General features: G+C 56.2%; 1 protein-coding gene across 5 annotated transcripts in view; it reads right to left on the bottom strand.

Moving 5' to 3' along the window:
• ITPR3 (inositol 1,4,5-trisphosphate receptor type 3) overlaps positions 1 to 13,876 on the bottom strand; it is a 66,221-nt gene extending 52,345 nt beyond the window's left edge. For 4 of the 5 annotated variants that reach the window (XR_004676669.1, XM_034991423.1, XM_034991424.1 and 1 more), the window contains exon 1: positions 13,763 to 13,876. Coding sequence is in view for 4 of the 5 variants with exons in the window: in XM_034991423.1 (XP_034847314.1) it covers positions 13,763 to 13,851 (89 nt within the window). In the remaining variant the exon portion in view is untranslated. The remainder of the gene's footprint in view (positions 1 to 13,762) is intronic. The other variant, XM_034991422.1, reaches the window with a different exon arrangement.
• Positions 13,877 to 14,313: the final 437 nt, after the last annotated feature.

The following is a 14,313-nucleotide window of genomic DNA, read 5'->3' as shown; positions in this document are numbered from 1 at the left end:
TCAAGCTCCCCCCAACCCATCAAGTCTTTCCCTTTCCTGGCACCACTGTTAAAGGGATGGGGGAGCACAGAGATACACCCAGCCCACCCCCAACCACTGCCCACTGCCGGATGGAGCTAGAGCTGTCTTATGAGGGGGTCTGCCTCCAGTCTGGGCTGCCACACGCTGCAGATATAACTCTCAGGAAAGCCCTGAGACCCTGTTGCCCAGACCTGAAAGGGCAGTGGGCAATGGAGGAAGGAAAGGGAAGAGTACTGAAAGAGACAGAGAAAGTCAGAGAGACTCAGGGTAGAAGGGAGAAACAGAGAGAGCAGAATATAAAAGATACATAGAAAAATAAGTAGGATACAAACAGAGGCACAGAGAGACTAGAGACAGATGGACAGATGGGAGAAGCTTATGAAACACCAAACTAGAGGGACCATCCTTTGGTCTCAAAGCCAGGACAATGAACCTTGCACCTTCTCAACCTCAGCTAGGCCCCATTCTATACCCTCCTTTTTGGCTTACCCTAGGGCCCAAAATCCCCCCTCTTAAGCCCCAACTGGAATTAATCCTGAATCTCTGGAGGACATCCACCCACCCACCCACCCATCCATCCATCCATCCACCCACCCAGCCACCTACCCATCCATCCATCCACCCACCCACTCATCTATCCATCTACCCATCCATCCATTCATCCATCTACCCACCATCCATCCACCCACCAATCCATCCATCCATCCATTCCTGCATTTAAGTCTTCAATGCCATCCCAGCCTCCAGGATACAGTGATGATGATGATCCACCATTTCAGAGGCCAAGTCTATCTCAGCACTTCACAGCTGTTCCCTCTGAATTCTCACCAACTTCCCCACAGGGGCTAGTCATTAACACCATTTTACAGAGGAGGAAGCTGAGTTTGAAGGTGAGATAATTTGCCTGAAGTCACAGAGCTGATTCCAAAACCTCCACCTCTCCTCCTTGGGTTGGCTAACAAGGTCTTTTGTGGTCTGACCTCTAACCACCCCCCAGCTAGCCTCACAGCTTCCTGCTCCAACCGTGATAAGTCCCCAGTTGATCCCAAGGTCCCTGGAGCTCTCATCTCTACAGAGCTGACCACCTCTGCAGCAGTAGTCTGCAATGCCCTTCATGCCCAGCCCACCCTGGCTCCCCACCAAGACCCAAGCTAGCAGACCTCATTGATTCTTCAGCCCTCAGCCCCTCTCTCTACTCTGTGGAACCTCCTTGGCCAGTGCCCTCCCTCCCACTGGGCCTCTGGCCCCCGTGTTCCCGCAGCACCTGGTCCTGGCCTCTCCTGCTGCCATGTCTCTTCCTACTGCCACTAGCTGCCATGTCTACACTATGGGTTCCTTGAGGACAGGCCGCTGTTTTTCCCTTTGGCATCACCAGCGCTTTGCTCAATGTGATCCGTAAGAAGAAGAAAAGCCAGCAGGATTTTGCGTCTAATGTTTTCATATATTGTTATTTAATTTTCTAAATCTGTTTTGTTATTATTTCCATTTGGCGGGCAGAGAAGCCAGAGTACAGAGAGGTAAACCACCTAGCCAGGGACACACAGCCAGCAAGCAGAAGGGCTGGGTTTTGAAGCCAGGCTGAGCAGCGTCACAGCAGATGCTGTGCAGGACCTCTCAGTGATGGGGAGGGGAGAGGCAGTTTGCTCTCCGAGGACCGCCCCCCCTTGGCCTCCTTCTCTTTCCCTGGCCCCCAGCACTGGCTCAGCACTTGGCCCTCTTCCCTCTTCCATCTGCTGGTGCTCCCTTGGGCACCTCAGCCACACTCATGGGTTCAAAGGACCACTTCGATGCTCACCAATGACTCCCATATCCACCTCCCCTGCAAATTCCAGATCGTAGCTCTAAATACCTCCACTTGGATGTCCATAGGCATCTCAGACTCAGCAGGTTCAAAACTGAGCTCCTGGTCTGCACCTAAATGTGCTCCTCTTAAAGTCCTCCCCATCTCAGTTGATGGCAACTCCATCCTTCTCATTGCTTGGGCTGAAAACCTCGGGCCAATCTTTGGCTCCTCTTCCACCCACCTCTCACACCCCATCTGTGAGGAAACCCTGTGGGCTCTAGCTTCACGATATGTGTGGAGTCCAACCACTTCTCATCTTTGCCACCATCCCCTGGCCCAAGCCCCCACCAGCTGTCACCTGGATGTGGGTAACCGCCTCCTCATCAATCTCCTGATGTCCCCCCTCATCTCCCTGAGACCTGTTCCCCACACAGCACACACACCTTTACTTTAAAAGGTGAGTCAAATCAGGGCAGTCCCCTGCTCAGAACCCTCCAGAATTACCCATCTCCATGTAAAAGCCAAGAATTCACAATGGCCTGAACCCACACGATCCAGCCCTCACCTCTCTGACCTCATCTCCTCCCCCTGCCCCTTGCCCACTCTGTTCCAGCCCACAGCCCCCCTCCAGGCTCCTCAAACCTTCCAGGAGACTTGGTGCTGGTTCTTTCGTCTGCCCCCAGACACCCTCCTAGCTCCCTCCCTCACCTCCTTCAGATCCCCGCTCAAATGGCCCATTCCCCTGAACACTCTCCCTCCCTATCCTTTTTAAAACTTGGAACTGCTCCTTCTCACACTCCTTATCGTCCTCCCTGCCTCACTGTTCCCATAGTACTTCTCACCACCTGGCCTGCTGTATATTTTGCTTATTTATTTTTGTTACAACCCCCCCACTTGGGATGGAAGAGCCATGAGGACAGGGATGCGTCTGTTTTGCTTCCTGCTGTATCCCCAGCATCTAGACCACTGGCTGGCACAGAGCACACACACACGGAATACACAGTGAGTGGATTAATTCATTTTACTAGCTTCTAGGGAAAGTATATGAGAAGCAAAAGGTAAGGTCCCTGCCTCAGGGAGTTCCGAATCTCATTGGGAAGACAAGTCACACATTCAGAAGAGTTAATGATATAAAGAATACGTATTAGTGCCAAATGGTGGTACCAGCTGTGGATTTTGTCCAAGTTCAGGGAAGGAACAGGTCAGAGCCTGGCCAATCAGAGAAGGTGTGTAAGAAGAGCCAGAGGCCGTACAGAGCCTTGAATAATTCATAGAATTTCCTGTAAGACATTAGTGAATCAGATTAGCTGCTTGTCTCTTAGCAAAGCCCTGAAGGGAGGGGACACTGGATGGATGTGTTTTGATGGGGAAGGGGAGGAAGCACCGGCCAGGGCCTGGGACCCCGCACTGCCTGGGATGCTGGACAGCCATAGGGCATCATGGAAGTCAGTGTGGTTCAGGACAGGCTGGGGTAGCCCCCAACAGCCTCTATCTTGTCCAGCGCTCAAGGCCTTGGGGAGGCCACCTCCTCAGAGACTCTCTGAGGAAGAACCCATCCTCACCCTGACCTCACCAAGCTCCCCTGGGAACTCCTTGTCTGGGCTGCACGTGCAGGAAAAACACACGCAAATTTGGATGCCTGGTGTGCTTTTCCTAACCCCCCTGGCACAAATCTGCCTGGTCATTATGCGGATGTCCATCTGTACCCTCCCACTCTGGCACAGCTTCTGAAGCCCTGATGTCTCCAACTCAGCCCCTCCCCAGTGCCCCGTGGTGTACAAGCAGGGCATATTTTGGGAGTGCGAGCTGAAACCACATAGGGAAAGGGAGGGATTGATCAGGAGGGGAGCATGGCCTCCAGGAGAACTGCAAACAAGGTTGGGAAGGAAAACATCCTCGACCTGCAGCTGAGAGGGGCAGGAACGGTCGGTCTGTAGGAGGGACCAGAGCAAAGAAGCAAGCCAGGTGGGAGGAGAAAAGAGGCAGGGGTGTTCCCCGAAGGTATCAGGGGAACAAGGTCTGGAGACGGGCCTTTCAGAGGTTCCTCCTGGCTCTAACATTCCACACCCTCCGTCCTCCAAGTGTGGGTCCCCGACTAGCAGAATCAACATCGCCTGGGAACGCTGGGCTACATTCCATACACCCTCCTAGGAACGTCTGAGGGGTGGCACCTTGCCCTACTCATCGTTTTACTTCCCATCTGGTGCTTAGGGCAGCTCCCCACCTAGCCTGTAAGCAAAGAAGCCATCGGCCGGATGTTTAGAGTCCCAACTGTCCCCACGCGCCCCCGCGAAAGCCTCCCTCCATTCCTCCGTGTGTACTCATTAGGACTGAGGCAACCCATGAAGGTGCTATCCGACAGGAGGGCCGGGAGGGGTGCCGCGAGAAACCATGAATAGATAAGCAGGGAGGCTCTTATCAGATGGCCTGCAGGCCTGAGGCCAGAAGGAGGCCCAAGGGCCGGGACCCACGACAGGTTAAGTTCTGATGGAGGGCGCGCCTCAGGGGGCAGCCCCGGTCGGGGCGGCGGCCGAGCGCAAGGCCCCTGGAGCCGGCGGACTCCTGGTCCGCAGTGCGCTCTCAGCCGCCCGGCCCCGCCCCGCCCCGCCCCGCCCCCGCCGCCAGGCCCCGCCCCTACCCCTCCGCCCAGCGAAACTCGCCGCCCCACGTGCAGCCGCCCCGCCGCCTCGCCCCGGCCAGTCTCGACTGCAGGCGCGCGCGGGGGCGGGAGGGTGACGTGCGCCGCGTCCGTGCTTTCCTCCCCTCCGCCGCTCGACCTCTCCCCGCGCCCCGTGGCACCCACGTCCTGGGCCGTACCCCCCCACTCTCCCTCACGGGGGGGCATCTGTGTTTATTAAGCTAGCCGGACACGGGTCACAGGTGCCTGGCTTCGGCTGCGCACCTGGCGGTGTAACCAGAGCCAAGCCACCCGGACCCCTCCTGGGCGCCTGTCTCCTCCCAAGGTCCCGGGAAGGGCCGACTCCCACCCTCCGCCAGCCCGCTGATCTCATCGTTCCACCTCCAGGCGTTTGCACACCAGAAGCCCTGTCTGAGTCCTGCCAAGTCCTGCCATCTTCAAGGCCGTGCTTAGGCTTCTGCAGAGTTCCCTGCCTGGTCCCACCACGGACATCCCCCCCTCATCTGAAAGCAGGTAGCACCCCAGCCACGACCACAGTAGAAAAACCAACTTTCCAAAGTGCTGAACATGTTTTAATTTATAAGCTGTTTTTACATCCAATACCTAATTCTATTCTTAATACAGTTCAGCGTGAGGTTCACTGAGTAAAATTAAACGCCGCCCCCCACCTCAGCCCACAGAGCTGGTCAGTTGATGGCACATGTACAAGCTAGGTCTCCATCCATTCAGCAAAACCTTACAGCGAAGCCATTATGTGCTGGGTGGGATCAGGAAGCTCACACCCACCATGCTGAGCGCCCTGAGGACAGGAGCCATGTCCTAGACCCCTGCATCTCGCCACCCCAGGGCCAGCCCAGAGGACACTCCCTGCTAGGAGCCATCCATCTGCTGGGAGGCACAAAGCCAGTTTGAGCCTGGACTATGCAGGGCCCAAGAGGGAATCAGCAAAGTGGGCAGTGGGATGAGGATAAGTGGGAAGGGGTCTAGCAGGAGGCCTGTGGGCAGGGCTGCCCTGGACCCTTGAAGAGGCGATGGTTGACAACTCAGCTCTAACAAAGTTGAGGAGGAGGGTGCTGTCCCTGAAATGCTCACGGGGTCTGCATCCCAAGACCTTGATCTGAGGGAAAAGAGGAAGGCAGATGCATCCACGGAAACTGCATGGCCCCATTCTGCCCTGGCTGGACTTTGAGATCCAGGTGGGAATGACAGAAAAGGCAGTGGGGCGGGTCAATGCTGTCTGGAAAGATTAGATAAGGAAGAGGAAGAAGGGAGCTAGAAGTGGGGCAAGTGACTCTCAGAAGAGCCTGAATCAAAGCCTGCATCCACCACCAGAGCAGCCACAGGACAGGGAACCATAAACTGGGAAATGCCTGAGGGACTCTAGACAGCCCCTCCCCAGTCTAGCTTGGAAACTGCGGCATGGAGGGGAAACTGACCAGCTCAGGTCACACAACAAGTTAAAGGAACAGCCAGTTCCAGACCCCAGACCTCTGACTCCCAGCCCAGAACACTGGCTACCACCCCATAAATCTAGGCCAGACCCAAGGACGGCCACTCCCAATGTGGGCACTGTTAGAATACTGGGATTGGCTGGTGGTGGATGCGGGCCTTGGAGTCCCTTTCTCCAAATACCCAAAGTCACACCCATTGGATGGGGGTGGGGAGGGATGTTGGGACAGGAACCCTGGTTCACTGGCTGGGATCCCTGGCTCATCAGAGAAAAGAAACTCATTTCTGCATCCCTGCAGAAACATCCATTTACTTAACCTCTACATATCTTTCTGTACCAAAGATCCACCATTTGCCACCAGAGGGACCAGTATATGGAACTTAAATGAGCATGGATCAATAAATGTTTGTTGAATGACTTCATGAAGTCTGATGAAGGCTAAGAGATAGACTCTCTGGATCAAGGGGCAGGCAGGTAGGCTTCCTCTTCAGAGAGCTTATGCCTAAAAAGGACAGTAAGCCACACACTCAGAGAACCCCAAGAATCTCTCCTGTGAGGCACGGAGGTGGCAAAAATGAATTTTTGGCCCAATAGAAATAAGGATCCCTGGCTAATTGGCAAGGCTTCAGGGCGCTGCCTCTGCCCACAGGCCTGGGATTTTGGTTCTCGGGATCGGTGGGCTCTGGCAAGTGCTGGGGTCTCAACAGTGCTGCCGGGTACATGGGAGGATGCACCTGTTAGGCTAAGAAGAGGGACAGGGAGGGGCGCCTGGGTGGCTCAGTCGTTAAGCGTCTGCCTTCAGCTCAGGTCATGATCCCAGGGTCCTGAGATCGAGCCCCGCATTAGGCTCCCTGCTCGGCAGGAAGCCTGCTTCTCCCTCTCCCGCTCCCCCTGCTTGTGTTCCCTCTCTCGCTTTCTCTCTGTCAAATAAATAAAAAATCTTAAAAACAAACAAAAAGTTAAAAAAAAAAAAAAAGACTGAGGACAATGAGGCACATCTGAGTGAGGACAGGGCATCAGATGCCACTAGGAAGTTACTAAAGGGTGTGATGGTGAGACTGTGGTTACAAAGGAACATATCCTTATTCCTTACAGCTGGGTAATGAAGTATTTAGAGGGGAAAACATGCAATTATGTAATTTACCATAAAATACTTCAGCAAAAATATAGATGCATCATATATGGCAAAATGGGGGCAGTTATTAAATCTAAGTAGTGGGCATATGGGTGTTCTAAACGGTTCTTTCTACTTTCCTTGGGTTATATGTATGCCTCAGGCCAGTGGTGAGGGGCCAAAGTGACAGGTAAAGGCCAGAGCCACCGACCATAAAAGCTCAGTGAAGTCTACCCGTTGCCATCTGCCTTCCCTGACCTAGATCACCCCCGTCACCCATTTCTAAGCTCAGAGCCTGGACTGGACGGAAGGGGGTGCTGGCTGACTGGCTGAAGGAAGGGAGGCATTTGTGAACCAAATACACACAGGCGTCTGCCCCAGCACCTGCAGCTGCCCCTGCCCCTCCCCCCCCAGGGGCGGAGATTTAGGTTCACTGCCTCTTCTGTCTCTGCCCACCTGTCAGCCCCAAAATACCTACATTTACACACCACCACTGAGATCATTTTACTCCCCTGCAGAGTCCCTCCTGCCTGTCTCCCCAGTGTCCCCACCCATACCCTGGGCTCGCTGTGTTGTCAAGGCCTAGACTCTTCTCTGTGCCCACCATCCCTGGTGTGAAAGGCCCTGCAGCCTCCTCTCCGGGGGCCCCTGCTATGTGACCCTGGGCAAGTCCTTTAGTCTCGCTACACCAGCGGTCTCCACTGCAGGGAACTGTGACTGCGGGTGCAAATGCTGGGTGCCATGGTCAGCACAACCAACGTGACACACTCAGGGCGGCTCAGGGCTCACACTCGGAGGCCTGTGATGAACTTACTGGAGATCTGGGCTCTGCCCTCCTCCCCCCCTCCCAGACCTCCTCCTCTCTCACAGCCCCCACTTCCAGGGAGGAGCCCCCCAGCTCCACATGGGGGGAAACAAGGACCACAGGTCTGGGGTAGACTGTAGGGCAATCGAAACCCAGACACCTCCCCCTAAGCTGAGAGCAGAAGGTTGGTGTGGCCCCACCCGAAAATCCAGCACAACACCCCACCCCCAACACAAGCCACTGCCCCACCCACCCCACAGACCCACTGGGCCAAGTCAGGGAGGGGACGTGGGGTCAGGAATGTAGGGCAGGGCAGAATGTGAGCAAGTGGCTTACAGCAAGATTCTTTGGGGCCAGGGAGCTGGATGCAGCCTGGGCTCCTGGGTCCCATGGTGGAAGCCTGGGGCTGATTGTGTCCTCAGGCAACCCCCACCCAGCTCTTCTCCCCAAGTTACCCCCCCTCCATCACAGCCACCACACCCAGCTTCGATGGCGGAGGCTGGTCTTTCTCCCCACACCCCCTAGTACAACACTCTCAAATTTAGGATGTGAAACGGGGTCAGGCCCCCTGGGATGCAGGGTCACCTTGGCAGCACCTCTACCACCACAGAAACCAGCAGAGTTAGAGCCTGTGAGGGAAACAGGATTCCACTTCTGGGAATTTAGCCTGAGAGGGTAACTGGACAAGCGTTCGGGCGTGTATGGACTAGGATGCTCTGTGCAGATTGTTTATAATGCAAAAATTTAGAAACAACCTGACGCCCAATACTAGAGTTGGTTGAATAAATGAGGATACGTCATACCATGGGATGCCATGCAGCCATAACAATGGTGTGTCGGCACAGGAAAATACAGCCCAAGGTGTCCCCCCAAAATAACAGGATACAAAGCCATATGTGCAGTTTGACATCGTTTTGTAAATGTTTCTTTGTGTAGATAAAAGGCTAGAAGATCCACATACAGAATGTTCATATAAGTCACAACAGTATCACACATAATTTTTTATTTGAGTTTGAGTTTTTCCAGTTTTCTCTGTGGGACATACATTATTTTTGAACAAATATATATATATACTTTTTTTTTTAAGATTTCATTTATTTTTTGACAGAGAGAGAGACAGCGAGAGAGGGAACACAAGCAGGGGGAGCGGGAGAGGGAGAAGCAGGCTTCCCGCAGAGCGGGGAGCCTGATGCGGGGCTCAATCCCAAGACCCTGGGATTATGACCCGAGCCAAAGGCAGACGCTTAACGACTGAGCCACCCAGGTGCCCCAAAAGATATATATACTTTTTTTAAGTGTGTGTTTTTGTTTTTGTGTTTTAAGTAGGCTCCACACCCAGCATGGAGCCCAACACGGGGCTTGAACTCACAACCCTGAGATCAAGACCTGAGCTGAGATGAAGAGTCAGACGCCCCCAAAAATATGTATTTTTAAAAAGTGAGTTGCATGAATTGGCCTAGGTGAGGCCAAGACCCTGCCTTGGGGCACAGGACAGGGGGAGTTCTAGCATCTCCCAGGGAACAATTAAATGAAAGCCAAGGGCAGGTCTGAAATCTGCCCCAGGAATAGCAGTCTGCATGGGAGGGACAGTGCCCTCCCCCCTGGAATTACATGTGTCTTAAGAAACTTTAGGCTCCGAGGGCCCTTACAGACCACCTCACCCAGCTCCCCTGTGTATAGACTAGGATGGGCTGGAATTCTATCTTGGTTACCATGGATTCCCCAGTGACTAGAACAGTGCCTGGCACTAAGTAGGTGCTCAATTAATGTTTGTTGAGGGCAAAGAGATGGGCTCTCTGGACCAAGGGGCAGGTGGATCCAACAGGTAGGCCTCCTCATAGCTTGGCAGCCAAGCAGGACCCTTCGATCAGGGATCACCACCCCAGGTAAAATGACTGGGGAACTTTTAAAAAACCCAACCCTCAGACCCCAGCCCTAGAAATATTGATACAGTTGGTCGGACCTGGGAACTCAGAAGTTGAAATTTTTTTAAAGATCCCAGGGGGATTCTCAGGTGCAAACAGAGCACCTCTAGAGGACATCCAGGCTGACAGAAACACTCTGAGAAGGCAGGGCCTTGCCAAAATCACCCAGCGAGTTAGTGACAAAGCAGGAGAGAGCCATGCCCCTGGGGCTACTGACCCAAGGGTCCTGACGCTGGGGACCTGAGGCTTACTCCACATTTACCTCCATGTTTCTTGGGTGCTGACCTCTAGTGCCCATCCTCCTGGGAAGTGAATCAGGCTGGAAGGTGGACGGGGAACCCCAAGGGGGGCCCCTTCTGACCCTACACCCTATGATCACCCAGCCCTGGGTGATACAGGCCAAGGCCCTGAGAGCCCCCAAATGGTGCTCCAAGGCACTTTGACAAATGTTGGGAGCTCAGCCTCAAGACCCAGGTCACCTACACTTCCCAACTGACACCCCGTGGGCTGGGGCCTACCCCTCTGGCCACTCAGAGAGAGTGGCCTTGAAGAGAGATCTTCAAGGAACTGGATGTCAGACTCTGAGGGGCCCAGCCTCCCCACTCAGGGCCAGTTCCCCACAGCCACTGGCCAGGAGCCACATTAAATCCTCCACCTTTCACTGGCCCTGGTCAGTCGCTCCAGCCTGGGTCTCCGCTGCCTTCCACCCAGGGTGAGGTTCGAGGCAGTGGCCCTGGCCACACTCTCCTGCCAAGGACAGGTGTGGGCCTGCTTTCCCTTCCCTGCCGGGGCCTCGACCTGCTCCAGGATCTACTGCCCAGGCCCCTCCCACCCTCCCAACCCAGAGTTAATGTACAATCTTCACCGGGAGCTCTAATTATTCAGGCAGCCCTAACTGGCCTCCTCCACTTTGCCCGTAGAGTCTGGCCAGAATCTGAAGGCTGCCCGAGACTCCCTGCTCCACCAACCCTCCCCTCCCCATCTCCTAGCTGACCGGACCCTCTGCCCACCAAGGCTACCCCCGTCTTCAACAAATTCATTGCATCCAGCCCCTACTGGGCACCTCTTGGACAGCAAGTATTGGGCTAGCCTGGGAACTCAGTCGTATCAGCCTCTAGGGTTCACAGACATGGGCACCAAGAGCCGGAGTGAAGGCCGAAGGGGACCAGAGTTAAGGATAGAGGCAGAAAGATTCGGGCAAGGGGGCACCTGGGTGGTTCAGTAGGTTAAGCGTCTGACTTCGGCTCAGGTCATGATCCCAGGGTCCTGGGATCCAGCCCTGCAGGAACAGGGAGCCTGCTTCTCCCTCTCCCTCTGCCGCTCTCCCTGCTTGTGCTCTCTCTCTCTCTCTCTCTCAAATAAATAAATAAAATCTTTAAAAAAGAAAAAGAAAGAAAGACGCTGGCAGGGATGGGGCAGAGAGAGTTTGACTTAGAGCAAAGCGCCTCACACTTTAAGACACCAAATCCCACAGGGATCAGCATGCAGATTCTGAGGGACAGGCAGAGGTCTGAGATCCTGTGCTTCTAGCAAGCTTCTAGGTGATGCCGATGCTGCTGGACCACGGACTACCCTTTGAGTAGGCAAGGACTTAGCAGTGCTTATAAATCATTCTCTCATTGACTCTAAGTTCCAAGAAGTGGGGACACACTGCTCCCTCAGTCACCACCGAGTCCCGAGTGCCCAGTACACTGGCTGTGGACACACTGAGGGGATGAATAGTGTAATTGATTAGTTAGTCCTGGCAAATTGCCCAGCATTCGATGGCCCTACAGAGAAACATCCAACTAACCGTGAAACAGCACAATACCAGGGAGGAATCTGTGCAAAGCCGGGCAAAGCACAGAGGAAGAAGGGTTAATTCTGCCCGGATGTGGGAGGAGGAGGTGGATCTCTCAGGAGAGGTCGCTTCGCACTAGGTCTCAGAGGGTGGGTCAGATTTACCCAGGCGGAGCCTGGCTGGAGGGCAGGGGCAAGGCAGGAGCAAAGGTAGAGGGGCCCAGGGCGTGGGTTAGGTTCTGGGAATCAGAGCAGCATCACACACTAGAGCTTCAGAGGCTGCGAAACGGGAGGTGAGGGGAAAAAAAAAAGGAAAAACATTAAGTTAGGGTGCTAGAACGCCAAGCTGGGGGGTGGGCATCCATTGGTGGAAAGTCGGGAGCTGCTGGAGGTGTTTGCACAGGGAAGAGGCACCCCGGAGAGAAGCCCTATCAGAGGTCACCAGGTCCTGCCCCAGGGTCAAAATGGACTGGAGGAAGCAGCTTCCAGGGGCAGGAAGGGCCAAGGCAGAAGGAAGCTATATTGGGAGGTGACAGAATCCCTTGTTCGGGGATGAGGCCTGTGTGGAGGGCAGAAGAGGATGCTTCTCCTGATGCTGACAGGTCTCACAGGTACTTAAAAACCACCCACTTTGTGCTCTGCCCTGACCCAGGCACTAAGCAACAGAGAAGTCGATCATTTCCCAAAAGCCCCCAATGCTGTTCAGACACTGGTGGGGGGGGGCTTCCACCGTCTGCCCCCATTCCCCCCCCCCCCTCCTGCTTCCCTCAGCATTGCCAGAAGGGTTTACTATGTGCCTACTATGTGCAGGCTAGCCTCGAGCACAGCCCTGGCCAGAGGGGCAGCTGGGACCCCCTGGTCAGCGCTCTGTGGGAGGCCTGCACAGATGCTGGCCCAGATGTGGCTCCACCCCCATCTCTCTGGGAAATGAGCGATATCAGTCAAATCCAGTAGGGGTAGGACCTGTGGCTGGGGATTCCACATCCGAATGGGGAGGGGAATGAGAGAGTAGCGAAGGATGCTGAGATAAGGAGAGCAAGGATGGATCTCCCCAGGCAGAATCCCCTGCTGACAGAGTCAGCCCTCCAACCCCCACAGGCCTGCTGGATTCCCTTTCCAACAGGACCAGAGCCAAACTCCCAACAACCCTGGGAGACACTGAGAGAGCCAGGTGACTGACTCCCACTTCCCAGGCTCTGGGTGAGGCGAGGCCAGGTCGAGAGTCAGACCTGGGTTGAGGGTTCCAGGGCTATCTTCCCAAGCCAGACAGGAGGCACCTTGTGGCTGGCTGGTGTCCTGATGAGTGGGGGGGAACAGAAGAGGATGGGTTTATCCTAAAGGACAGCTGGGTGTGGTGGGAAGGATGAGACAACTTAACACAAGTCCCCAGACTGAAAATGGGACAAAGGCAGCAGGCCCTGCCCTGGAGCCTGGCTGGAGAGGTGGAGAAACCACTCTACCCCCACCCCCAGCGACTCACCCAACTGCTCCTTTGAAGATAAACCTATTCACTCTGTCTAATTCCTTTCCTGCCCTACGCCTGCTTCAGGCCTAGCCCTCTCCAGGGACTTGAATAGATTCCCTACTATCCAGACCCTGGGGGGTGACAGCCAGAATTAATTAATGTTTGTAAAGTGCTCAGGAGATCCTGGGACCGGGGACCCAGGGGCGCCAGATGAGCCGCGCAGGAAATTGACAGAGAGAGGCGGGGAGGGGGGGCAGTCGGCCGGGACCTGGGACTCCTGGAAGGGGAGGGCTGGAGAAGGCACGGGGCAGGGCAGGAGAGAGCTAGAAGGAAAGGGGCGACCGGACCCGACCGTAACTAGAGGAGTCCGGGCTCCCGGCTGCCTTCCCCCACAGCTCCGCCCCACCCCCAAAGCCACTCACGTCCAGTCCCGGATGCTTTTCCCCAACTCAGGCCCCAGCCACCTACCTGCCCCGCCCCGGGACCACCTGCAGAGGAAGTCTCGGCCTTTCCTCCCGCTCGGAAAAAAGGCATCGCGCGCGAGGGTGGAGGCTTCGCCGAGGGGGCGCCTCCAACCAACTCCCGCAGGGTCCCCGACTTCTACCTGGGCAAACATTTAACTTCCTTTCTCTAAAAGAAGGAGGCGAGCCGTTACCCCGCTCCTTGAAGCTGGGGACTTTCAGGTTCTCCGTCCGGGGGCGGCGGCAGGACGCACGCAAGTGGCACCAGGGCCCACGGCGCCCCCTCCCTGCCCGCGCCCCCCTCGAACTCGGCTCACTCACCCCAAAGTGCTGATGAAGCCATTGACGGAGCCCTCGGCGTACAGGGAGACGATGTCCCCGATGTGGAGAAAGCTGGACATCTCGTTCATGGCTGCGGCCCGCCGGGGACCCGGGGCGGGTGGGGGGGGGCCCCAAGGGGCGCGCGGTCAGGCTCGGTGCAGAGGACGGAGATGACCGCGGAGGCCGGAGGGGCGCACCCCCACCCGCGAGCAGGGCGGGCTAGCGGCCACCGGAGCGGAAGGCGGCGCGGCCCGGGAGCCGCTGCTGGCGTCCGGGTGAGGAGGTGCCCGCGTCTCGGCGCGCCCGCCGCCCGCCCGTCCGCCCGGCCCGGCCCGGCCCGCGCGTACCTGCAGCGCAGAAGGAGCAGGAAGTCTAGGGCCGCCACACACACATGCAAAGCCCGCCCGGGAGGCGGGGAAGCCACACCCCGGCCCCCCCCGCGCACCCCGCCGCCGCCGGCCCGCCGGCACCCATGTGCGCCTGCCCGCCTCCCTGCGCCCTGCGCCCCTCGCGCGTCCGGGGCCAGGCCTCCCGGGCGCGAACGAGCCGCC

Source organism: Mirounga leonina, unplaced genomic scaffold, assembly GCF_011800145.1.
Source record: "Mirounga leonina isolate KUSES-001 unplaced genomic scaffold, KU_Mleo_1.0 Mir_53, whole genome shotgun sequence".
NCBI classification, from domain to species: Eukaryota; Metazoa; Chordata; class Mammalia; order Carnivora; family Phocidae; genus Mirounga; species Mirounga leonina.
The sequence above is the reverse complement of the archived record's forward strand: the minus strand, read 5'-3'. Positions and strand labels throughout refer to the sequence as shown.